At 39.2% G+C, this 26,877-nt stretch overlaps 1 protein-coding gene across 7 annotated transcripts in view; it reads right to left on the bottom strand.

Annotated features, from left to right (window-relative positions):
* The window catches only part of arhgap12b (Rho GTPase activating protein 12b), a 199,258-nt gene that overhangs the window by 40,322 nt on the left and 132,059 nt on the right, over positions 1–26,877 (bottom strand). For 6 of the 7 annotated variants that reach the window (XM_043690603.1, XM_043690597.1, XM_043690602.1 and 3 more), the window contains 4 exons: positions 23,439–23,519; positions 10,768–10,851; positions 10,382–10,443; positions 7,801–7,882 (listed from right to left, as the gene is read on the bottom strand). In XM_043690603.1, coding sequence (XP_043546538.1) covers positions 7,801–7,882; positions 10,382–10,443; positions 10,768–10,851; positions 23,439–23,519 — 309 coding nt within the window. The remainder of the gene's footprint in view (positions 1–7,800; positions 7,883–10,381; positions 10,444–10,767; positions 10,852–23,438; positions 23,520–26,877) is intronic. The other variant, XM_043690598.1, reaches the window with a different exon arrangement.

The following is a 26,877-nucleotide window of genomic DNA, read 5'->3' on the forward strand; positions in this document are numbered from 1 at the left end:
ACACACTGGACAAAAACTGATCCATCTATAGTACTCGTGAATTGAGTATAGAAGCAAAGAGGTGCTTCTGCAGCTGTACAGGGCCCTGGTGAGACCACACCTGGAGTACTGTGTGCAGTTCTGGTCTCCAAATTTGAGGAAAGACATTCTGGCTATTGAGGGAGTGCAGTGTAGGTTCACGAGGTCACTTCCTGGAATGGCGGGATTACCTTACACTGAAAGACTGAAGCGACTGGGCTTGTATACCCTTGAGTTTAGAAGACTGAGAGTAGATCTGATTGAGACATATAAGATTATGAAAGGATTGGACACTCTGGCAGCAGGAAACATGTTTCCGCTGATGGGTGAGTGCCGAACCAGAGGACACAGTTTAAAAACACGGGTTAGACCATTTAGGACAGAGATGAGGAGAAACTTCTTCACCCAGAGAGTGGTGGCTGTGTGGAATGCTCTGCCCCAGAGGACAGTGGAGGCCCAGTCTCTGGATTCATTTAAGAAAAAGAGCTGGATAGAGCTCTCAAAGATAGTGGAATCGAGGGTTATGGAGATAAGGCAGGAAGAGGATACTGATTAGGAATAATCACATTGAATGGCAGTGTAGGCTCGAAGGGCTGAATGGCCTACTCCTGCACCTATTGTCTATTAACGGGACCCTCAGGAAGTCCATTATCAAAGTGAATTCACATGCTCTTTCATCCTGGTCTTCTTTCTTCTGGGAAATGAAACAAGACAAAATAATCTCTTCTCCTGCAGGTTGCCTCTGTCATCTTCTGCACAGATCAATGGATGCTAACCTAAAAGATGTTACTGAGACAGAATTGAATTAGTTGTACAAAAGGAAACAGCAACAGTGATTTTCACTGGTACTAAGAGGATCATCCTCACCCTAGTCTGGGGTTCCATATTTTTGTAAAGGCAATGATGCTTTGTTACCACCTACTTTGTAAAGCCTACTTACACACTACTCCTTGCTCATTCCAATGTAGACACATAGAAACACAGAAAATAGGAGGAGGAGTAGGCCATTTGGCTCTTCAAGCTAACTCTGCCATTCAATATGATCATCCAATTCAGTACGCTATTCCCACTTTCTTTCCATACATTTGATCCCTTTAGATCCAAGAAATATATCTAACTCATTCTTGAAAACATATAATGTTTTGTCCTCAACTGCTGTCTGTAACAGAGAATTCCACAGGTTCACCACTTTATGGGTGAAGACATTTCTCGTCACCTCGGTCTTAAATGGCTTACCTCATAATCTTGGATGCTGCCTGACCTGCTGCGCTTTTCTAGCAACATATTTTCAGTTCTGATCTCCAGCATCTGCAGTCCTCACTTTCTCCTAAAGGACAGTACACCACAGGAAAAGGTCCTTTGACCCACCAAGACTGCGCCCAATATATGATGCCTTTCTAAACTAAAAATCTTTTGCATATATGCGGTCCATATTCCTCATTCCCTGACTATTCATATACCTATCAAGATGACTCCTAAACATTGTTATCGTATCTGCCTCCACCAACACCCTGACAGTGCAATCCAGGCACTTACCACCCTGTGCAAAAAAAACTTGCTTCTCACATCTCCTTTAAACTTACCCCCCCCCTTTTTACCTTAAACCAATGTCCCTTATATGTGACATTTTGATCTTGGGAAAAAGATTCCAGCTATCCATTCTAGCTATGCTTCTCAATTTGTAAACTTTATTCAGATCTCTCCTCATCTTCAACATTCAAGTGAAAACAAATCAATTTTGACCGATCTCTCCTCACAGCTAATATCCTCCAAACCAGGCCACATAGTCTGGCAGTGTGGTGACCACAACTGTACACAATATTCCAAATGTGGCCCAACTAAAGTTCTACAAAGCTGCAATATCCCAGACTGTGGCCACTGGTCTAGGCTCCCCCAGTCATTGGATCATGCATGTGCTCTATTGAGTCCTGTTCGAATTGTTAGGCCTCTAGGAAATCCACCTCCATTCTTCTAAACTCCAATGAAAATTGTCCAATTCAATCCAATCTCTCTTCACACATCAGTCCTGCCATTCCAGGAATCGGATGGGTAAACCTTATTTGAATGCTCTCCAAAGCAAGAACATCCTTCCTTAGAGAAGCAGACCTAAACTGCATACAAAATTCCAGGTGTGATCATACCAAGTTCCAATACAATTGTATCAAGAAGGCTGACATATCATTTGTCTTCTTCATTGCCTGCTGCACCTGCATGTTTACTTTCAGCAACTGGTGTACAAAGTCACCAGGGTCATATTGCATCTCCCTCTTTCTCAATCTATTGCCATTCAATACAATACCACCTAAGAATCATCCTCTTTCCTTTCCTGGTCTTCTCCTCAATGAGATTTCAACTATAGTGTAATTAGTCCTACATTACTGGTCTCATACATATTAAAGACTGTAATATGCTGCCTGACCTGCTGCGCTTTTCCAGCAACACATTTTCCGCTCTGATCTCCAGCATCTGCAGTCTTCACTTTCTCCTTAAAGACTGTAATACTCTCACTGCAGCAATTGATCTTCGTACTTCTCCCCAACCTGGTCAGAATACTAGCAAGTCAAAAATACCTTATCATCAGGGGCATGGATGAGGTGAATACCCAAGGTCTTTTCCCAAGGGTGGGGGAGTCCAGAATTGGTTGACATAGGTTTGGGGTGAGAAGGGAAAGACTGGAGGGGCAACTGGGGAGCAACTTTTTCATCCAGAAGGTGGTGTATGCATGGAATGAGTTTCCAGAGGAGGTGAGGGAGACTGGTATAACTAAAACATTTAAAAGGCATATGGATGGGTATATGAATAGGAAGGGTTTAGAGGGATATGGGCCAATTGCTGGGAAATGGAACTAGATTAATTTAGGATACTGGTTGTCATGGCAAGTTGGACCGAAGGGTCGGTTTCCGTGCTGTGCAGCTCTATGACTATGACCTTAGCTGAAAACTTTTGGGTGATATTTTATATAGCCCCAGAACAGGGTCAACTGTTCTTGTTCACATTAATAAAAAGTTTAGTTTATACTCATAGGCCAAAGCTTGTATGTGTGTGTTTTATTAGTCTGTTGATAACTGTGACATCATGGTCTCACACCATCATATTGTTGTCATTTGATGCTGTGTAGAGCTCCTGGACACAAATATTTTTATGTACAACTGATACTATTAGAGATATTGGAATTTCAATTCCAAACCTTTCAGTAATACTTTAGTAGCAGTCCCTTCTTATATGGGATACAAATCCTAGGCAAAAGGCCACGCTGTGGCTATAATTGAAGTAGAAAAATTATTCAATTATCTTCTGAAATGCTAAATGTAATACTGGGGACAAGGACTTGCAAAGTACTGATAAATTACAAGCATATGTTTATAGAGTTCCTCAGAGGAATCCTGGATGCTATTCAGTTTCTCACAGCAACAAAAAGACACAGAATAGTGGTGCTATACACTTAGTGACTCCTTCTCACACAAGAGCTTACGACTTCATTGAATTCCTAGTGTGGAAGCAAGCCATTCAGCCCATTGAGTCCACACCAACCCTACAAATAGTATCCCACCCAGACCCAGTGTATCCCTGCATTTATACCATGGCTAACCCATCTAACCTGCACATCTCTGGACACAAGGGGCAATTTACACTGGATGAAATTTACACCTCCACAAACGCTCTGGAGATGAAATTCACTAAGGCCTTATTCATCATGGCTGGTGTCCTCAAGAGGGTGCTGCCAAAATAGCATCAACACATCTCCTTCCTCACTAGAGGACCAAACATCCTGGACTGATGTCAAATAATTATTAAAGACACTGACTGCTCCATCCCTCATCCAGAAAATCAGATCACAATTCTGAGTTCCTCCTCCCAGCTTACAAACTGAAGCTGAAACAGGAGGACCATTCACAGAAAATAGTGTAATGCTGGTCTGAGGCAGGGGAAGAGTTTCTTCAGGACTGTTTGGAATTGGTCGACTTGACCATTTTGAAGAACTCAGCGAGAAGCTTAGACAAGTACGCCACCAAAGTCACAGACTTCATTAGTAAGTGCATGGAGCGTTGAGAGTCAAAGAAGTCAATCCAGGTGTTCCCCCAACCGGAAATCTTGGATAATCTGGGAAATCCACTGCCTATTGCAGACCACGTGTGCAGGATTGGACAACTCAGATCTATACAGAAAATCCAGAAATAACCTCCGCAAAGCCATTAGAGATGGCAAGAGATAGCACTGAACCAAGTTAGTGGCCCAAACCAAAATAAGCACATGTGCTGCCTGTGGCAAGACATACACAACATAACAGGATACAAAATGAAGCAGAGCAAGATAATGGACAAAAACACATCCGTCTCTAATGCACTGAATGCGTTTTATGCTCATTTTGAGTAGAATGCCAAAGTTATGGTGTCACTTACCCAACAGCCCTGGATACAGCTGTTCCCTCCGTCACCATTGCAGATGTCAGGTTAGTCTTCCTGAGAGTCAATACAAGAAAGCAACAGGCTCAGACAGAGTCCCAGCTGTGCACTTAGACTCTGTGTGGACCGGCTGGCAGAACTATTCACTGACGTCTTTAATCTTTCCCTCCTACAAGCCGAAGTCCCCAACTGCTGCAAGACCACCATCAGCCCAGTATTCAAGAAAACACATGCAACGTGCCTTATTGACTACTGCCCAGTGGCTCTGATCTCCATAATCAGGAAATGCTTTGAGAGGTTGGCAAAAGTGAGGACTGCACTTGCTGCAAATCAGAGTCTAGATTAGAGTGGAGCTGGAAAAGCACAGCAGATCAAGCAGCATTCGAGGAGCAGGAAAATCAATGTTTCTGGCAAAAGTTCCTGATGAAGGGCTTTTGCCCGAAACATCGATTTTCCTGCTCCTTGGATGCTGTTTGATCTGCTGTGCTTTTCTAGCACCACTCTAATCTAGACTCATGGCCCACATCAACTCTTAGCCTCCCTCGATCCCCTGAAATTTGCCTACCGATGTAACAGGTCCACTAGCCATTTCTCTAGACCAGCACCCATCCCGGGAACATCTGGACAAAAGGACAACTATGTCAGATTTTTACTTGTCAACTACAGTTCTGCCTTCAACACCATAATGCCCTCCAGACTAATCTCAAAGCTCTGAGACCTAGGCCCTGGCTCCGCTATCTGCAACTGGATCCTCAGCTTCCTGACCCAAAAACTATAATCAGTGAAGATGGACAACTGCATCTCCTCCATGATAACTCTCAACACTGGACCCCCCCCACACAATATGCATTCTCAGCCCCTTATTGTAATCCCTGCATACTCATGACAGTGTAGACAAGTTTTGTACAAATACCATCCACAAGTGTGCTGATGATAGCACCATGGTAGGATGGATATCAAACAACGATGACTCAGAATACAGAAAGGAGGCAGAGGGCTTGTTGTTATCATTGCACCACAACATCGTCTCTTTCAATGCTGGCGTAACAAAAGAAATGATTGTTGATTTCAGAAAGAGGGGAGGAGGTCACTCCATATCCCTATCTACATCAATGGAGCAGAGGTTGAGAAGGTTGACAGCGTCAAGTTTGTTGCTATGATCTACCTGTACTGCTCGCAAAACAATATTTATTCATTTTAATTTACAATAAATATCATTCAATTATTACAGCACTGAGCCCATTGTGTCTGCACTGACTCACTGAATGAGCATTTCACTTTAAATCTTTATCCACCTGTATCCCCATAACCCTGCACATATTCCTATCAAAACCAGTCTAACTCCTTTTTGAATGGACTCTCAAACTCTAAGCATTCACCTGTACCGGTGTTTTTTGTTTTTGCCACTGTTTACCTACTATTTACTTATCTATGCTATTAAACTATGTGAACTGCCTGTATTGCTCGCAAGACAAAACTTTTCACTGTGCCTTGGCACACGTGACAATAAATTCAATTAATTTCAATTCAAGGTACTTAGGCACACGTGATTACAATTAATCAAATCGAATTTAGCCAATCTACCTAACCTGCACACCTTTGGACTGTGGAGGAAACCAGAGCACCTGGATGAAATCCATGCAGACACAGAGAGAATGTGCAAACTCCATGCAGAGGATGGAATCAAACCCAGGTTCCTGGTGCTGTGAAGCAGCAGTGCTAACCACTGAGCAACCGTGCTGCTCCATAGACTGATCAGGAGTGATTGTAAAAGGGAAAGAATTGCAAAACAAAAGGGGAGAAAATAATTGTGACCACTTCAACAGAAATACTTTCATATTTATTCATATTAATTAACAATAAATATCTTTAACATCATTCAATTATTACAGCACTGAGCCTGTTGTGTCTGCACTGACCCTCCGAATGAGCATTTCATTTTAAGCCATTATCTACCTGTATTCGATAACCCTGCACATATTCCTATCAAATAACAGTCTAACTCCTTTTTGAATTTATAGATTGAACTGGGCTCTACCACACATTCAGGCAGTGCGAATTTCATGTTCTTGATTTTACAGGTTGATCAACAAAAATTTAAGTATAAACTGCTTTTAAGATGATGGAACAGGGTTACATCTATGAAAACATATTTATATTGAGTTGCATATCAGATATTCCAATAATGTAATGGTGTCATGAGTTTTAGTTTGTATCAAGTCTAGAATGTTTTAAAGTATCAACAATCAAGGAACCACTTTGAAATGCAGCTACTATTGTTATGTGCATAGGTAGTGCATGCATGCTTTCTCGTCCACATTTCTCAAAAGGCAATGATATGGATGATTATCAAGCTGTTTTGTGAAGGAACAAATAGACTGTTGATCAATACTGGAAGAAACTGATCATTTAAAATATCTTAAGTAGCAAATCTAAATGTGTAAATCCATTATTCAGTAAACTTGAGAACATTTGGAAGTCCAGGTGCATTATGTACAACTAGCTCGGCTGAAATAGCAAAATGCACACTGTGTTCTTATTGCTGAACAATGTTATCAAACATTTTTTTTGAATTAGCTGCTAACCCCACTACTACCCTGCACCAGAACAAATAAAAGAACAAATAAATAAAAGGAATGCAATAAAGCTGTTAAATGTATTATGAGAAGTCACCCAGCAAAATGCATAATGCTGCTCATTGTATTATAACACTATCAACTAGATATCGCTCAGCTGAGTTGCCAGTTAAAAGAAAAAAAATTACTATTTATATCTTGAAACTAAATACACACTGTACTGGCTACTTTCTTAATCCTATCCATACACATATAAAACATTACTAGATTTAATTTGTTTGCGAAAGAAAGCTATGTAACAGTGCATACAACAACAATGTGGATGAAAATCCCAGAAAACTTAACTATAATAAATTATTGCTTAACTGGCTGACCCAAATGGTTACATTACAAATTGCTGAAAACTTAATAATATTGGTTCATAAGAAATAGGTTGTGTCAGTAGTGGCATATTTCAAAAGATATTTTTTAAAATCATGAATTAGAAATTGCAATACAATGCAATGTAATTTAATGGCTATCTGTGAAGTGGCTAAGAAGAAAAAATTCAGAAGTCAGATATTGTCATTTGCACTCACTAATTATTATAATAATTTTTCAACAATCCATGTTGAAAATGATAGGCAATGTAATGTGCTTACAGTATAACACATTGCTGGTGCATAACTTCACTACTGTTATTGGGCCAATTGGATTTAAACAATTTATTAACATTGCAGTAAAATTACTCCACATAATTTTATGACAATGAAAGGATACTATGAATGCACTACATTAAAAAACATGGCAGAAATATTAATTACCCAGCCACTTCCACTGCCTTGATTTTTAGCAAATAGCAGAGATGACCCTTGCAAGACTGTCCAAGACGATGTCCAATTCTTCCTACAAGCAAATGTGTTAAAATTAAAATACATAGAGTTATTTTAACAAAGTTACAATTAAAAAGCATGCATTAAAACTTTGCGTATTCAATGCACATAGTTTATGCATTTCAATTTACTAAGCAAATGAATAATTACTGAGCTAGTAGCATGAAATATAGTTATTAATCATTGTATTCATTTTCAAATAGTTGTAATATTTCTATTTTAAAAAAAGCTATTCCATTTGTTTATATAATTAGTTTCTGGGCCTACAAACATGTCCTTTCAGTCATGTTCCAAAAACCGACACCACTGTCCTAATGATCGACTAAATCCCAGAACCATTTCTGAACTTATTGTTTAATTGAAGATAACAATGCACTTCTACCAAACAAAATGTGCCATATACAATAACAAAGTCAATTCTCAAGCTCTCAAGCATGACATTTCAATCTCTGTCTCACTCGTGACCCACCTCTTGGTGACTGTCCCAACCATAGCCACACAAGATAACGGCTCTGCTGAGGCTACTTTTTCAGCTTCTGCCAACTCTTGTTTGTTGCTCAATATCCTGTTATTTTTGCAACAGCACTTACATCACCATCCTCTTCTCGTGAAAGCAACAAATGCTTGGGATCAGAGCAGGTCAGACAGCATCCGTGGACTGAGAGAAAGATAATGTTTTGGTGCTATCTGACTTGTTGTGACCCCCAGCATTTTTTGTTTTCAGTACAGATTCCAGCATCTGCAATAATTTGCTCCTACATCTTCCTTTCCTGATTTGGGCTCTACTCAGATAAAGGGTTAACACCTTTATCTGACTGGATTAACATCCCCAAAGGTGATTTTCTGCTTAGAGAAAATAAACATGATACTTTCTGACGATAACACTGGCAGAACATCAAGATATAATTCCTTTCAAAGAGAATAAATTGAATTATAGAGGCCTTTGCAATGATATTTCTATAATTTGTTGAGTGAACAGAAACAAATGGCTAGATGGTGCCAGTGGTTAATATTTGATGACCTCAAACCCAGCCATTCACCGTACACCTTGTCCAACCATGTGCACAATTCAACACCCTGCCTGTGTTTCTGATCTATTTTCAACTTATACCTGTACCCAATATGCTTTCAATCCATACCCTACTCTGAACTGAATTCAGCATCCCTACATAGATAAAAAGTAGCAGCACTGAAGATAGCCACTATGCCAACTCTCTGAAAACAGTTCTGACCCCCAGCCTTGCCAGAGAGGGCTGCATATTTCTCCCCATTTCAGAATTTAATTTTCTTTTGAAAAAGATCAAATCTGATTCCATCATCCTTACGCAAGTACATTCCTGTAGCTTGTCTTTGCCTTTCTTAGCTAATTATCTTAAATTTATTTTCTCTACTTTCTTTGATCTTTTTACCCTGGAACAGTTTCTTTTCTCCTTATTTTATTGACTTTTCATCACTTTGTCATTACAGAAGATCTACTTAGTCCATTTAAGACATTGATATCTTTACAACCTCCTTGTTTTGTACTTTATGGTCAAAATATGAATTTCAGAAAATTTGGAGGTTGAGATGTGGGAGGAAATAGGCAAATTTCAGACAGGAAATTCATGAGATTTGGTTTCCTCAGATGGCTTATTGAAATTAATTGCAGGATTTCTTATAAATCTTTCCACCTTTAAAACTTATAGCCAGCTGTCTAGGGAAAAACCATATGCTTGACAAAGGTAAGCTTGTTGGGTCAAGAGTACATATTGTTCCAAGAGTATTTATCCTGTGGGTTCAGCCCTTATGTCTCCTTCTATGTGACGGATTTTCCCAAGCTCCAGGAAACATGGCTTCCAAGTGTTAAAATAAAACTCCAGTCGAAAGAAGGGCACACAGCTGACTTAAAAGCTTCTACTGAGAAACTTGGTTCTTAAGAGTGGATTAGTGACCTCTGATCTGCCTCCAATAAATCTGCAAATGGACACAGTTGAAGGTGGTTTTGTGATAATAAATGGTTTTCTTTTAAACTTCCCACTCATCCTTTGGTCTTTCAAAGTCCTCAGTGTCTTTGTTCATAAAGACAAGGATCCAATACTTTTTTAAACAGGAGTCTTTAATTCTTTTGCTGAAAATGTGTTGCTGGTAAAGCGCAGCAGGTCAGGCAGCATCCAAGGAACAGGAGAATCGACATTTTGGGCATAAGCCCTTCTTCCTGATCTCCAGCATCTGCAGCCCTCACTTTCTCCTCTTTAATTCTTTTACACATATCAAAACTCGATATAGTTGAAATTGCCTTGAGGTATGCATTTCCAATAATAGCCCGTTTATAAAGTAATAAGCAGGTCATCAATTACAAATGTTAGGACTAAAAATTGGTTAGGATATCATGTCAAATTGGAAACATTTTATCGTCTGTTTATGACGAGTGTTTTTTTCATTTAGCTGTTGTGTTTACCATTAGACCAAAATCACCAGCAAACACTAAATGATTTGAATTTTCAAATCAGTTGCCAATGTCTTATCTACCCACCTGACTTTCTTGCCATTCTCTGTGATCTTTGTTACATAAAGTAATCCATATTTTTCTGAAACCTGCAAATGCAATGAAAAAAATTGTTTTGCATTGCACATCAACAATAAGCAATGGTGTTGTTTAAATGATTTCTATTTAAGTCAATTCATGGCCCTTCATTAGAACAAATTATTGATTTTTATAGCTGATATTTGGATCCACTTTAATAGACATTTGTTTTAAGAATCTAAGCTTTGAACAGGTTATGATACACTTCTGTATCTAGCACATTGGGAGTTGGCTTTTGAACCTAGGCCTTCTGGCCTAGAGATAGGTGCACACAACTATACAACAACAGCTCCTAATGGGAAATCCTTTTTGGTTGCTGCTGCATGTATACTTACAATTGGTGGTGACTGTAAATATTTTGGCGAAGACGGGGGCTCATTGTTGCTATCATGGATTGATTTTGGACTAGTTGGAGGTTCCTAAAAAGACAGAAATAATGTAGTAACATTGTAACTGACTCAAAGAAAGAACATGCAAGTTAAACCATGATTAGAATTTTTATTTTACCTAGTAATGTCGTATTAAGTATAGATACACAAAACAAAATGTTCTGGCCTATATGCAACTCGAGACCCATAGCAGTAAGGTTGTTGTTAAATGCCCTCCAAAATGATCGGGCAAGCCCAAACTGCTGGAAAGAATTATATTAAGTGTACAATCTTGCACATCATTGACTTAGGCATTGCACACGGCAAAGATACAATCAGCCTAACTCACATTACATAATCCTGCTCAGTGACATTCGAGACTTGTGCAAGAATTGAGAGACATTCAAAGAATTATTCATGATATTCAAGCTATGCCTGCAATTCATAACTTCAAAATTATATTTTTAAACTGTGCTGAATCTTTCTTAAGCTTTTTACACACAGAAGCCAGCAATCTGCAAATTATAATATTCAGAGCACATCCGATCCAAACTGTTGCTGGGTGGTTACATTCAGTTCTGCCTAGTAATGAGAGAGGCCGATTGCAACATTTTCAATAGGACAGTTCAGGGGTCACTGCACAGCAGTTGAAAGGTTATAGGCAGTGAGTGAAGATGAGAGACAGACATGAGAAAACCAAGTGTCAGGAGCACATAAGTGAGCTGTATTACTTGGAAGGCAGCTAAGTTACACAAAATCTGTCTAGGGGACTCTATGAAGAGTCCAGGCTCGAGGGACATTTGATCCGAGGAAAACCTGAGGGGCTTGAAAGATGACTGCTTATATTAATGTTACATGCAGCTGAGTGAGTGGGGGTTGAAAAGCTCACAAGGTGTAATTGTTTGATGCAACTGAGCAAGATTGGAACTCAAGGAAAAAAAAACTGGCTCCGTGAAGCTAGCTGCATGTGAACAGCTGGAGGTATATACATGTAATTTCTTTTGAGTGCAGTTTACAGATATCAGGGGAGCTTAGACCAAAGAAAGAAAGAGTGAAAGCAATCAGAGTGACTTGAAAGGGAATAACAAGGTCAGATCGGAAAAGATAAAGAGTTAGAGTCATAGAGATGTACAGCATGGAAACAGACCCTTCAGTACAACCCGTCCATGTCAACCAGCTATCCCAACCCAATATAGTCCCACCTGCCAGCACCTGGCCCATATCCCTCCAAACCCTTCCTATTCATATACCCATCCAAATGCCTTTTAAATGTTGCAATTGTACCAGCCTCCACCACTTGCTCTGGCAGCTCATTCCATACACATACCACCCTCTGTGTGAAAAGGTTGCCCCTTAGGTCTCTTTTATATCTTTCCCCTCTCATCCTAAACTATGCTCTCTAGTTCTGGACTCCCTGACCCCCTGATCCCTTAAGTTTAATAAGAATTGATGATCTAATGGGTCTTTTTCATAGAGTCATAGAGATGCACAGCATGGAAACAGACCCTTCGGTCCAACCCGTCCATGCCGACATCTTTGAGAAATTGCTAAGATATCCACATGTTATGACGTTGAAAGAGTGTATTTAAGAGAGAGGTGCCTTTTCAGAACTGAGAGATTGTTATAACACATGTGTCTGTGATTAGCTGACAGGTACAGAGAGTGCTGAGAATTGATCATATGTAAGAATCAGCTTGGGGTTGTGAACTGATGTTAGGGCAACCAGAGTTGAATTTAACCAATTAATTTAGATTATGCCCCGGATACCAAAAAACAATTGAATTGGAATTTTATTGTATTGACAACACCAGACCAATGAGTAGGATGTTGGGGGCATAAAAAGGGAATTTTGAAAATTGCAGCTAACTGCCCACTGAACATGACAGCATGTTATTTCAAAGAAATCTCAGAAGGCAGTATCAATCAAACATATCTTTTCCAGTAAAAACAGTAAAACAAAACATAGAATATGACCCAGGGAGAAGATAGCGGAATCAGAAGGAAGACAGCATAAGAGACTGTATGGACTTTGAGAGATTAAGTAGATTTAATGTTTAATAATTGTATTATTGGAGCAGTATTTTTATAGAGTTGGGGGCAGATACCCCCCATGACACATTAGATTCTTATTATTTGATTGAAAAAGGGAGCTTGAAATTTTTAATAGTTTTTGCTTAGTGTTCATTGTTAGAGTTAGGAAAACAAACTGTTAGTTTTTCTTTAAACAATTGACATCAGGGGTTTCATTTCAGTCACTCACACTTTTAGGCGATTACAAAACAAGGCGAGTTTCTCTGTGGTGTTAGGTTTAATTAGCAGAGGGGTTCGACCTCCGCATTGTAACAGATTGGGGGCTCAGGTCCAGGATTTAGACAGGTTTGGATGAGTGCAAACAGATCTGGATGGATCAGGTCCGGAATCTGGATGGATTTGGACAGATTTCAACACATTTGGGGTAGGAAAGGTCCCAGCAGATTTAAACACACTTGGGGATTAGTATCCTAGATCTTTAAATAAAATTTAGGAGAGAAAATCAGTTTAATTTTGGCTACTTGTGGTTCGTTAGATTAAAAGTGAGAGAAATGGCACAGTTACTAGATGTTTTCTGTGGGTGGAAGAAGTGACTTTGGGAGTTTTACAAAAAGTAAGCAAGAAAATGCTACTGGAGTTGGCAGACAAGTTGGAGTTGCCTGTGTCTGTGAAGAACTAAGTAGTTACAGAGAAATAGCTTGACATTTAAATATGCTCGAAAAGTCATCAGAATCTTTGGAAATGGCTAATAACAGACTGATTTAGAGACAAAGAAAAAGAAACAGAAAAGGAAATGAAACTGTTTGAATTACGATTACAAGCAGAGGATAAAGAAAGGGAGAGAAGATTTTTAGTTGAGTAAAAAGGAAAAGAGAGAGAGTTTGAACTTCATAAGTTGCAAATTAGTCAGAAAAGCCAACTTAAGAGGATGGAGATGAAGGGAGAAGTTAGGGATATATACAAATATGTTGAAACATTATCACATTTCGATGAAAAGATGTTGAAGCCTTTTTATTGCATTTGAAAAATTGGCTAGGCAGATGTATTGGTCAGAGAACTTGGAGGAATGTTAATTCAGACTAAACTGGTCGGCAGAGCTTGTCAAGTGTTTACAGCATTGTCAGATGAGGGGTAAAGAGATTATGCAGACGTCAAACGGACTATTTTTAGTGCCTACTAATTGGTACCAGAAGCGTATAGACAACAGTTCAGAAACAAAAGAGGAATCAGGTCAGACTTACGTTCAGTTTGAAAGAATTAAACATAGCAAATTTGATAGCTGGGTGAGGACCTTAAAAATAGACAAGACATAGAGAGATCATTCTCATGGAGGCATTTAAAAACTCACTTCCAGAGATGATAAGAACTTCTATGGATGAATTGAAAGTTCAAGAAGTGAGAAGAGATGCAGAGATGGCAGATGAATATGTACTGGTGTATCAGTCAAAATTTAGCTTCCAACAGAAATTTCATTCCATGAAGGATAGAAATTGGGAGAAGGGGAGATCCTTCACTGCAAAACAAAAAGTAGATCATCCTGTGTTGCAAAGTCAAAAGCATGTATGATCACTTTAAGATAGAAAGTGTTTTTCTGAATTTAAAGTACAGCCACAGCTGCCAGCTAAAGATCAGGGTGTTCCAAATGTAACAATTGGCTGTTAAACTGATACTCGAGTCTTGGTTGTTGTTTTGACAACAATTTGAATTTAACCAATTAATTTAAATTATGCCCAGGATACAAGAAGCCAATAGAATTTGAATGTTACTGTTTTGACACCTGGAGAGCAATCAAATAATAAGAATCTAATGTGTCATGGGGGGTATAGAAACTTGGTATTTTGGAAATTAGAGGGAGAGCAACTGCCATCGATCAGAGTCAGACATCGACTGCCCAACTAATATCTTGCTCAAAAGAAATTAGAAAACAATCTCAATCAAAGGTACGTTTTCATGTGAAACATATTCACAGTAAAGAAAGAAAGACGACAACCCAGGAAGATCAACAGCCAGAAGAGTGAAAACATCGAAGACAGAGTGTGGGGTCTTGAGATTAAGTTAATGCAGCATTTAATAAATGTGTTATTGGAACAACATATTATTTTATAGAGCTGGGGTCAGATAGTAAGTAGTTATGTGAAAGGGGGCTTGGATTTGTGAATAGCTTTTGTGTCATGTTCACTATTAGAGTTGGAACCAATAAAGATTGTTACTTTTCTTTAAATAGTGGAATTTAGGAGTTCTCTGTCACTTGCTTACATTTTAACATATTATGAGATGAGGCAAGCTTTTCTGAGTGTTTGGTTTTAATTTACAGAAAGGTTCGACCTCCACGTCCTAACACTTTGGGGGCTTGTCATCCAAGATTTATCCCTGTTCCAGTCAGGGATTTGGACAGATTTGGGGAACAAAAGGACCTATCAGATTTAAACACTTGGCAACTAAGTGTCCTAGATCTTTAAATAAAACTTAGGTGAGAAAATTTGTTTAATTTCAGTTACTTATGGTTGGTTAAATTAAAAGTAAGAGAAATAGTTCTTAACATCGCGGAAGAGGTTCTGGGGTTTAAAGATGCTTCCCAAACTTGCCAAGGAAGTTTATAAAGACAGAAGGATATGCTTTTAGAATTAGCAAGTAGGTTAGAATTGGGTTTAACAAGGGACAAAAGGAAAGGTGAAATTGTAATGGAGTCAGTCAAGCGCTTAGGTGTAGAGAAACAGAAAGGTGCAGTAGAGTTAGAAAAACTTAAATTGTAATTGTGGCAAATGGAGATAGAAGACAAAGAAAGGGAAAGAAGAGCCATGATAAAAGATAAAGAAAGGGAGAAAAGATTCTTGGCTGAACAAAGAGAAAGGGAGAGAGATTTGAACTTCAAAATATGTGAATTAGTCAGCAAAGTCAAGTTAACAGGATGGAGATGAAGGATGAAGGTAGGGATATATATAAATATGTTAAACATTGCCAGATTTCGATGAGAAAGATGTCGAAGCCTTCTTGACTTCATTTGAAAAGTGGGCTAGGCAGATGGAGCCGAGAGTGTGGTGCTGGAAAAGCAGGTTAGGCAGCACCCGAGGAGCAGAAGAATCTCCAATTCTCCTGCTCGAATGCTGCCTGACCTGCTGTGCTTTCCAGCACCACATTTTTGACTCTGATCTCTAGCATCTGCAGTCCTCACTTTCGCCTAAGCAGATGGAGTGGCCAGAGAACTTGTGGGTAATGCTAGTTCAGACTAAGCTGGTAGGCAGAGCTTGTGAAGTATATGCAGCACTGTCAGATAAGCGGTAAAGAGATTATGCAGATGTCAAAAAGGCTACTTGTGTGCTTATGAATTGGTTCTAGAAACATATAAGCAGTTCAGAAACAAAGGAGGAACCAGGTCAGACTTATGTTGAGTTTGAAAGAATTAAACATAGCAATTTTGATAAATGGGTGAGGGCCTGAAAAATAGACGAGAGACTATTCTGCTGGAAGAGTTTAAAAACTCACTTCCAGAGATGATAAGAACTTAGGTGAATGAAAAGAAATTTTAAGAAGTGAGAAGAGCGGCAGAGATGGCAGATGAATATGCATTGATGCATAAGGTGAAATTTAGCTTCCGACAGGACTTTCATCATGTGAGGGGTAGAAATCAGGAGAAGGGGAGCTCCTTCACTACAAAATAAAGATTGGAGCACACTGGTAATAGTTTACCAGAGGTGAAAAGAGAAGCCCAAGAGGGTGAAAAGTCTCAGATTTCCACTGAGAAATGGTGGGACACACAAAATCACAGTGCTGGTGGCTGAAGAAAGGCATTGAGGGAAAAGATGTGTTAAAAGAGGCTAACCTAGTGGGATTAGTGGAAGTAGTAAAGGAAACCCCAACAAAGTCAAGGAGCTGCAGGAGAGTGCACAGTCTAGACAGGGGCTGGGAACTGTTATGGACCAGGCCAGACCCCGTCGGAACGTTTCAAGAAAGTAGCCCGGACCCCAACTTTGCTAGTTGTTTTAAGCAGGTGTAAAGTGAATATTCCAGGAGTGATGCAGCTTGCCCAACCACTTAGTTTTAAACAAACATGATTTATTTTCAATATTACCGAATGAAGCAAAAACAAAAGAGAACACAGAATAATTTAACCTATCCGAAAACCCAACAGATTATCCCAATTTAATGGTGCTGTTCCAAATACAGTACTTGCAGCAATCTCCAAAAACATCCCTTGGCATTAAAAAAAGATAAAATCAAACACTGGGTCTTACAGGAGAGATGTCAGAGAGAGATGGCAGAAAGATTCAGCATGGAACACCTTTAAAATTATTGGCTGATATAAAAGAAAAGGTATAGATAAGTAGAATTGATACAGTCCAATGTTATTTATATGTGCAGAATTAATATGAAAGGTCAACTTACATTAATTACATACACATTTAATAATAATGGCTTTAAGATTCACTATAAATTATTTATTGTTATATTACCATTCTAACATCGTACAGCAAAGTTTACTGTTGTTTGTTCAAATCCATGGAATTCTGTGGCTTGATTTTTTTTAATTGATCCCCTAGATCTCACATTTTGTCTACTGTTTTAAAAAAAATGCTACGGTCCTGAACCAAACTCTGCCATACATTTGGTGGTCTGGGTTGAGAATGTGGTGCTGGACAAGCACAGCAGGTCAGTCAGCATCCAAAGAACAGAAGAATCGACGTTTCAGGCATAAGCCTTTAATCATTTGGTGGTGTGGTCCAGGTTTTTAAGAATTTGGGGTTTCTTAGTGTCATATAGCACAGAAACAGACCCTGCGGTTCAACCAAGGAGAAGGTGAATCGACGTTTCGGGCATAAGCCCTTCTTCAGGAATACAGGCAGAGTGCCTGAAGGGTGGAGAGATAAATGAGAGGAGGGTGGGGGTGAGGAGAAAGTAGTATAGAGTACAATGGGTGAATGGGGGTGGGATGAAGGTGATAGGTGAGAGAGGAGGGAGGAGTGCATAGGTGGAAAGGAAGATAGGCAGATCGGACAAGTCATGGGGACAGTGCAGAGCTGGAAGTTTGGAACTGAGGTGAGGTGGGGGAAGGGGAAATGAGGAAATTGGTGAAGTCCACATCGATGCCCTGGGGTTGAAATGTTCCGAGGCGGAAGATGAGGTGTTCTTCCTCCAGGCGTCGGGTGGTGAGGGAGCAGTGGTGAAGGAGGCCCAGGATCTCCATGTCCTCGGCTGAATGGGAGACGGAGTTGAAATATTGGGCCACAGGGCAGTGTGGTTGATTGTTGCGGGTGTCCCAGAGATGTTTCCTAAAGCGCTCTGCTAGGAGGCGTCCAGCCTCCCCAATGTAGAGGAGACCGCATCGGGAGCAACGGATACAATAAATGATATTGGTGGATGTGCAGGTAAAACATTGATGAATGTGGAAGGCTCTTTTGGGGCCTTGGATGGAGGTGAGGGAGGAGGTGTGGGCGCAGGTTTTGAAATTCCTGCGGTGGCCGGGGAATGTGCCAGGACGGGAGGGTGGGTTGTTGGGGGGCGTGGACCTGATCAGGTAGTCACGGAGGGAACCGTCTTTGCGGAAGGCGGAAAGAGGTGGGAAGGGAAATATATCCCTGGTGGTGGGGTCTGTTTGGAGGTGGCGGAAATGTCGTTGGATGATTTGGTTTATGCGAAGGTTGGTAGGGTGGAAAGTGAGCACCAGTGTCGAGATTTGCTTATGTTAAGGCTGGTTAAGATTTCCCTAGTGAGTTTTAGAACACATGGAAATGAAAATGGCTCTCTGTTGCTTCAACCTCTCTGGAAAAGGAATATTTATCATAGAGTAATTTACAGGAATTAACCAAGTTTTGATAAACAACTATCAGGAGTTGAAACTGAAAGTAAGGCTGAAATTAATGTGTGCAGAAGCTGTGGCATACTGCTTAAATAACCTAGAAAATGACTCAAATAAAAAAGAGTAATTTTTCATCAGTACAAGTTTATTAATCTTAAATGATAATCTCTTTCTCCATAAAATCCCACTGGAACAGCTCCTTTCTATCCCACTACTAATGAAGTGCCCCATGAACTAAAACCATTTCACCCACAGCAATCTTTGATTGATGCATTTAACTTGCTGATTTTATTTATCAAATGCCAGTTTGCCGTCCTTGGAGGTCCTGCTTTATAACTTAACTCCTAACTGTTCAAACTCTTCCAGTAGAATCTCCTTTCTAGCCTGACCAAGGTTATTGGTACCAACTTGGATGACAATTACTGGATCCCTCTCCTCAATCTCCAAGTCCTTCTCCCACTCACAACACACAAATTTCTCATGTTTGCAGAGCAGGTCAGAGATTGGAAATCCTGAGTATCAAATTCTGTGACTTCTAAAAGCTTGACCATTATACAAGATGCAAGTTTGAAAGGTGATGGAATACTTTCTCTCAAATGCTTGAATACTTATCGTATTTCTGAATACCTCAATTGAACCTACACTCTGTATCCTAACACCTTGTTGTCTGTCACATCTCCAGGGAGCAGCCTTCACTCCAAAACAGTCCCAATTTCTTCAATCTGCCCTCATAGGTGAAGTTTCTTGTTCTTGTAAATTGCTTCTACTGTCTCTCCATTGCATTTCCATCTGTCGTATGATGTGGCACCCAGAACTGTAAATAATACTCCAGAGGTCAAACAAGTGTTTTGTACAAGTTTAATGTTACTTCCATGCTTTTGTACATCATTCCCCTTCTTAATTTGAGAGGTGCTGGAAGACTGAAAGTTGGCTAACATGGTGCCACCTATTTAATAAAGGTGGTTATGGAAAAGCCAGGGAACCAAAGATCAGTGAGCCTGCCATGAGTGGTGGGCAAGATGTGGTAGGGAATCCTGAGGGACAGGATTTACATGTGTTTGGAAAAGCAAAGACTGCTTAAGGATGGTCAACCCATGGCTTTGTGCATGGGAAATAGTCTCTCATTAACTGGATTGAGTTTTTTGTAGAAATAACGAGGAGGATTGATGAAGGCAGAGTGGTGGACATGATCTACATGGACGTTCCTTATGGTAGACTGATTATCAAGATTAGATCACACAGAATAGAGGGAGAACTGACTGAGTGGATACAGAATTGGCTCGCAGGTAATGACAGGAGGGTGATGGTGGTGGATCGCTTTTCAGACTGGAGGCCTATGACCAATGGTGTGCCACAAGGATCGGTGCTGGGTCCACTGCTTTTCGTCAATTATATAAATGATTTGGATGTGAACATAGGCGATATGGTTAATAAATTTGCAGATGACACCAAAATTGGAGGTGTAGTGGACAGCGAGGAAGGTTATTTCAGAATACAATGGGATCTTGATCAGATGGGCCAATGGACTGAGGAGTGGCAGATGGAGTTTAATTTAAATAAATGTGAGATGCTGCATTTTGGAAATGCAGGGCAGGTCTTATACACTTAATAGTAGGGTCCTTTCATAATTCCTTGAAAGTGGAGTCTCAGGTAGATAGGATAATGAAGGCTGAGTTTAGTATGCCTGTCTTTATTGGTCAGTGCATTGAGTATAGGAGTTAGGAGGTCATGTTGTGGCTGTACAGGACATTGGTTAAGCCATTATTGGAATATTGTGTACAATTCTAGTCTCCCTGCTTTAGGAAGGATGTTGTGAAACTTGAAAGAATTCAGAAAAGATTTACAAGGATGTTTCTAGGGTTGGAGCTATGGGAAGAAGCTGAATAGACTGGGGCTATTTTCCCCGGAGCGTCAGAAGCTGAGAGGTGACCTACTTGAGGTTTCCCATATATACTCAAATAATAGTCAAATTATTTTGACTACATTTTAAACGTTAAATTTATGGGGTCGACTATTACATGGACTTGAGTGGCTGAAATTCATGCCCATCAAAACTCATACTGTATCTATGTGTTTATACTAAATACATTTTAAAAAATTAAGCTAAATCTGAAAACCCAGAGCGGGGTCTGATGACTGTCAGAACTGGAAGACCCAGAGTGGAGTGGCAAATGATCCAAAAGTGAAGAAGAATTCCAGGTCAAATTGAGAACAACTGCAGTGGATATTAAGGTAGCATTTGACTGAGGATGGGATCAAATAATTTAGCAAATTCCCAAGTCCTATTCGACAGGATCTATCAAACGTACAATCACTATTACAGAATGAAAAGGGCAGAAAGTACAAAGGACAAATAATACTTCAAAGATAAACAACAGTTACCCAGTCATTATTAGATCAGCTTTTCATTCCAGATTTTACCAGTTCAAATTTGACCAATCATGGTCAGATTCAGACCAATGACCCAAGAATATTGGCCTGAGGTTCTGACCTGCTAGTTCAGTGACAATACCAATGTTCTCTAATCTACACATGGTAATCGGCACACTGATGTGAATCACAGCATCGACTTCCAGTTCTAGAAGTCATTGTTGATCGCGAGAACGTAAAATTAAAAGGAAGGCTGGACATTACAACCATCTCTGCTTTTTGTTAGTCGAAGTCCTCAAAACTTAAAATGACGAGCAAAACATTCCCAAACAGGCTAAAGGTTTGGGTGAAAGTAACATGATCACCCGGCACTGATGCAGCCTCTGGCTCAGTACATGCAGGGGTCTACAAGGGAGTGGATTATTTTTCCCATTACCATTTGCTTTTTTAACACAAATAGGGCTGATGCTTTACAACAGATTCCGTAAAATCGGCATTGATAAGTATGATGAGAACAGGTTTGTGAAAGTGTAGGTGGTAGTGGTGGAGCAGTAGGGGCCCAACTCACTGCAGTCTCATCAGGCAAGGAGATATGCTTAGTGCATTCTGTGTAGCATCAAGATATCCTCCAATCAGAATGAAGAATCAAGCAGTTAAAGAACAGGCACAGGCAATAGCTCTCAAAGTCCTTTCATCCTTTAATAGTAGTGAGATAGAATAGGCTGTTAGGTCATTAGATAGAAATGGTGTTTAAAGAAGTACATTGATAAAGAGGTCAAAAAACCCAAAGAAAACAGTACGATATTGGTGCAGTGGCATGAAAAGGCATAAGTAGTGGTTGAGGCAGGTTGCATAGTTCTCATCGCAAGAAAAACAGTTTAAAAAGTTATAGGATGCATTGACTTGATGTGGACTGTAAGTATGAGGAAGCAACAGCAAAAGAGAAAAGAACAGCTATTTGCCTTTAATGTTATAGAACAATTCTTGTTTGCCTAGCAATGAGATGACCACTGCATTGCTAAAGACATAAGGATTACTTGCTTGCTTTCTTCAAGAGAAACAGCAGCCAATAAAAGATTCCAAAGAATCCATATGAATATACAAAATTGGAGCAATTTTGTAAGCCAATTAGCCCCCTGGATTTTTTCTGAACAAATAAGATTACAGCTGATTTTCTTGCATTTCGAATTCAATGTTCTTAACTACCCTAATAATCCTCAATTCCCATGCTTGATAAAAATCTACTCACCACTGTCATAAAAATATTCATAACCTTCACCTCCAGAAGCAAAGAGTTCCAAAACAACCCCCTGATAGAAAGGGATGACACCTAATTTTAAAACAGTGCCCCTCCCTTGTTCAGCACTGAACCACAATAGGAAATATTTTTTCCATGTCCACATTATCTAGACCATTCAGGATGTTATACACTTTAACTACATCACCCCTCACCCTTCTAAATCTCAGTAGAAAGAAGCCCAGCCTGTCCAAACTATCCTCATAAGAAAATGTGCTATTCCAGACATCAATCTAGTAATTTTTAATAGCTTAAAACGAGAATGTGATTATATTTTTTAGAATATATTCCATGAGTAATCAAAACAATTATTTTCTAAACAAATTATTGAAAGCTATTTTACCATATAATTGCAAAACTGTACAGATAAATGGGAAGTTTCTTCAATTCAATGGAATTTGTATATTAGTTAACTATACAATTGTGGACAAAGAAAATGAAAGCTTATTATTTAGTAAATAAAACAAAGATAAATAAACAATTTCAACTAAGACTACAAAAAAACTGTTTAAGATATGAATTAACAATTTCAATATTATGTGTAATACACAACTTGGACAAGGACTAATTTCTGCATGAAGTTACATAATCAAATGATAACTTAAAACCTGCTTAAATCTCCCTACATCTAAATAACACAAGAAATTGGAAGGAAATACATGATTCCATTGGCTCATATCAAAGCTTTTAAATGCATCATCTCCCCAGTAGCTAAACAAACTCAACTTTACCAATGCTTGTATGCTCAGCTCAAAGTTTACATAATTGCTATAATCAAAGACACATTTGTACCACTATAGAAAAAGTACCAACTTAATTGTTACTTACTAGGGCAATAAATTATCAGAAGAGAAATGAAACTGAAATATTCATTACAATACATTACTGTAATGAATTGCAAGTCATGACTCCATAATTTAATCACACAAAATGATTATGAGAATTAGCCAATCACAATGTAAATGCCAAATCAAACAGATGAACCCTCACAGGAGAAGAAACTTGATTTCAAATTAAGTGCTACTAGTAAAAGAAATTAAATTCATTAAGACTAACTACAATTAAAAATTACAAGTAACACAAATTTAAGAGATATTTATCCTAAAGGGTGATTCAGGACAATTTAGATTAAAATAAAATACTAACTTGATCAGGATGCTGTGGAAGCAATGATGATGAAGCACAGAGATGTTCAGAGGAATTACGCTTGTGCTTGTTTGCAGTGAACTGAAAGAAATCAATATTTTTCTCATTGGTTACTCAACCCTCAATTTACTGAGACATGCTGATTTATAGATTAAAAGACTTGCATCTTTTTCAAATAAACAAATGAGTAACAGTATTTGTTTTACTTTGCCCCAGCTTGGATTAATCAATTTTTGTTTTTTTTTCCAACATTTATTTGTATTTTAAAATATTTAATCTATCATTTTCTAAAAAATAATCCATCAAAATGTTATAAAATACTTATCCTCCATAATAAAACCTATCCATGGGGAAAACATTCCAAAAACAGTAAATTAAGGAATTATGTTACAGTACTCTTGGCAAACAGATTTACTTTCCTTAACACTGTAGAACGTTTCTCTCCCCAATTACTGTACCGTTACTCCATTTTCTCTTTTCATGACTAGGGGATCAGGCTTTTCAGCCACTGCGAATAGGTTTAACTTCAGAGTTCTGGAGTCATTTGTAAATTATTTTTCTACCTTCTCCAGAAATTTAGCACAGCGTTTTTCCTTCACAATTCTATTCCTCTAAAAGTGAACTCTGGTGATTAGTTTCCTATTGCTAGATAAGAATTAGGAGAGGGAGTAGAGAATCCAGCCCCTCAAGTGCAGCACCTATTATGGCCTTATTGGTCTGTAGTGCAATTTGCAGTATTTATGCATTTGTTTTCCAACATATGTCAGCTCATATCTTACTTAGATTCTTATTTTTCTGTACCAAAATTTAATACTTCACACCATATTATTTGATAATTATTAGCCCATTTATTAAGTTTATAAATGACTTCTTGCAAGTTGTTGGAATCTCATTGGCATCAACTACCCCTCCCAACTTGAAGTTGCTCAAAACTTAGACAATATGTTTTTGATTTCAAAGTCTAAACTAACAATATGAATACAGGGAAGGCAGTGAGATGATGATAATGCCATTGGACTAGTAAATCAAAGTCCCAGGCTTATGTTTTGGGGACATACATTCATTTAATAAACCTTGAATCAAGAGGTTGTCTCAGTTATAGTGAGAGTGAACAATTGGTAGTTGTTACAAAAATCTATCTGGTTCATGAATGTCCTTTAGGGCAAGAAATCTACCCTCTCCACCTGTTTTGGCCTACATGTGTCTTCAGACCTACAGCGATGTAACTGACTACCAAATACCTACTAATATAGCCTACCAAACCATTATGAAGTTTATAAAAAAAACGTTGGATGGACGAACCAGTACCGAGCTAAGTAGCATAGAAAAACACAAAAAACCACGTCCTACTATCCTGCAAAAGGTCCTCCTTATATATGTGGTCTGATAAATGGCAAGCAACATTTGCACCACACAACTGGTTGCAATAACTATGTTCGACAAGAGAATCCAATCATCATCCTTTGGTATTCGACTGTATTATCATTGCTGAATCTCCACTATCAACATCATGGGGTCACCATTGACTGGAATTTAAACTCAAACCTGTAAAAATAGTATGGCATTCATCATTCAGGATTTTAATCTACAGGTCGGTGGTCAAACCAGGTCAGTCAGGGTAGCCTTGAGGATGAGTTAATTGAATGTATCTGCAATAGTTTTCTTGAAGTTTTCTCCCACAAGGGAGCAAGCTATCCTAGATCTGGTCCTGTGTAATGAGACAGGCATAATTAATATCCTCATAGTTAGTGATCCTCTTGGAAGAAGCAATCACAGTATGGTTGGATTTAGAATACAGATGGAAAGTGCAAAGATAAAATCCAATACCAGGGTCCTGTGCTTAAACAAAGGAGATTACAGTAGGATGAGGGAGGCATTGGGTAAAGTAGAATGGAAGCAAAAATTTTACAGTGGAGGACTTCCAAAGTAATTTTTCAAAGTGTTCGGCAAAAGTATTTACCAGTGAAAAGGGGTAATCTGCCATGGGTGTCTCAGGAAATAAGGAGGCTATCAAATTAATTGGGAAGGCATACAAGGTGGCAAAGACCAGAAGTAAAACTAGAAGATTGGGAAAATTTTAAAGGTTAACAGAAAGCCACAAAATAAAGCTGTAAAGGAAAAGTAAGATTATGAGATTAAACTAGCTCAGAATATAAAGACAGATAGCAAAAGTTTGTATAAATATATAAAACGGAGACTGGCTAAGGTAAACATTGGTCCTTTGCAGGATGAGAAGGGGGATTTAGTAATCGGATATGAGGAAATGGCAAGAACAGGTATTTTGTGTCGGCCTTCACAGTGGAGGACACGAATGACATGTCAGTGATTGATGACAAGGAGACAAAGGTACGTAGGACCCAGAAACAATCATTATGACGAAAGAGGTAGTGTCGGGCAAGCTAATGGAGCTAAAGGTAGTCAAGTCTCCTGGCCCTGATGGAATACATTCTAGGGTACTAAAAGAGACAGCAGGAGAAATAGCAAATGCACTTACGGTAATTTTACAAAATTCGCTGGACTCTGGGGCAGTTCCAGCAGATTGGAAAACAGAAAAATGTGTCGCCACTATTTAAAAAAGGAGATAGACAAAAGATGGGGAATTCCAGGCCTGTTAGCTTAACTTCTGGAGTAGGAAAAATGCTCGAATTTATTCTCCTGGAAGAAATAGCAAGATATCTCGATAGACGTTGTCCTGTTGGGCAGACACAACACGGGTTCATGAAATGCAAGTTATGCTTAACTAATCTACTGGAATTCCATAAAGACATTACGAGCATGGTGGACAACGGGATCCCTGTAGATGTGGTATACCTAAATTTCAAAAAGGCATTCAACAAGGTGCCACAGTAAAGGCTGCTGCATGAGATAAAGATCCCTGGCGTTTCAGGCAATGTATTAGTATAGATAGAGGATTAATTAACTAACAGGAAGCAAAGAGTGGGGATAAACGAGTGCTTTGCTAGATGGCACTGACTAATAGCGTGCCTCAGGGTTCCATATTGGGACCGCAATTATTCACAATTTACAGAGGAACATCGATTATCCAAATACCAATTATCTGAAAATCAGATTAGCTGAAGGAGGTCTCGAGGTCCCAATAGAAATATTACAAAGACGTGCTTCCAACAGTGATCGCGTCTTTTGTTTAAACAGACACCGTCTCCAAATGACTGACTGCCCGCCTCTCTCTCCCCTGGAGTTCTACAGAGGGGTGTACCCTAAACCCATCCCCCTTCCCCAGATAATCTCTCCAACATTCTCCTGTACAGGGCAGACGTGGAATCTGTCAAAAAGTTGCAGTAAGTGTATGTGAGTTATTTGAAGACTTACCTCACAAAGGCAACTGCAGCAGTGTTGTTGTTGGTGTCCAGTCCAGCGGCCCCAGAGAGGGGGCGGGGGGGGCAGTGTTGCACGGTTTTGGGGTTGGTGGGGGGGCGGG

Source organism: Chiloscyllium plagiosum, chromosome 5, assembly GCF_004010195.1.
Source record: "Chiloscyllium plagiosum isolate BGI_BamShark_2017 chromosome 5, ASM401019v2, whole genome shotgun sequence".
NCBI classification, from domain to species: Eukaryota; Metazoa; Chordata; class Chondrichthyes; order Orectolobiformes; family Hemiscylliidae; genus Chiloscyllium; species Chiloscyllium plagiosum.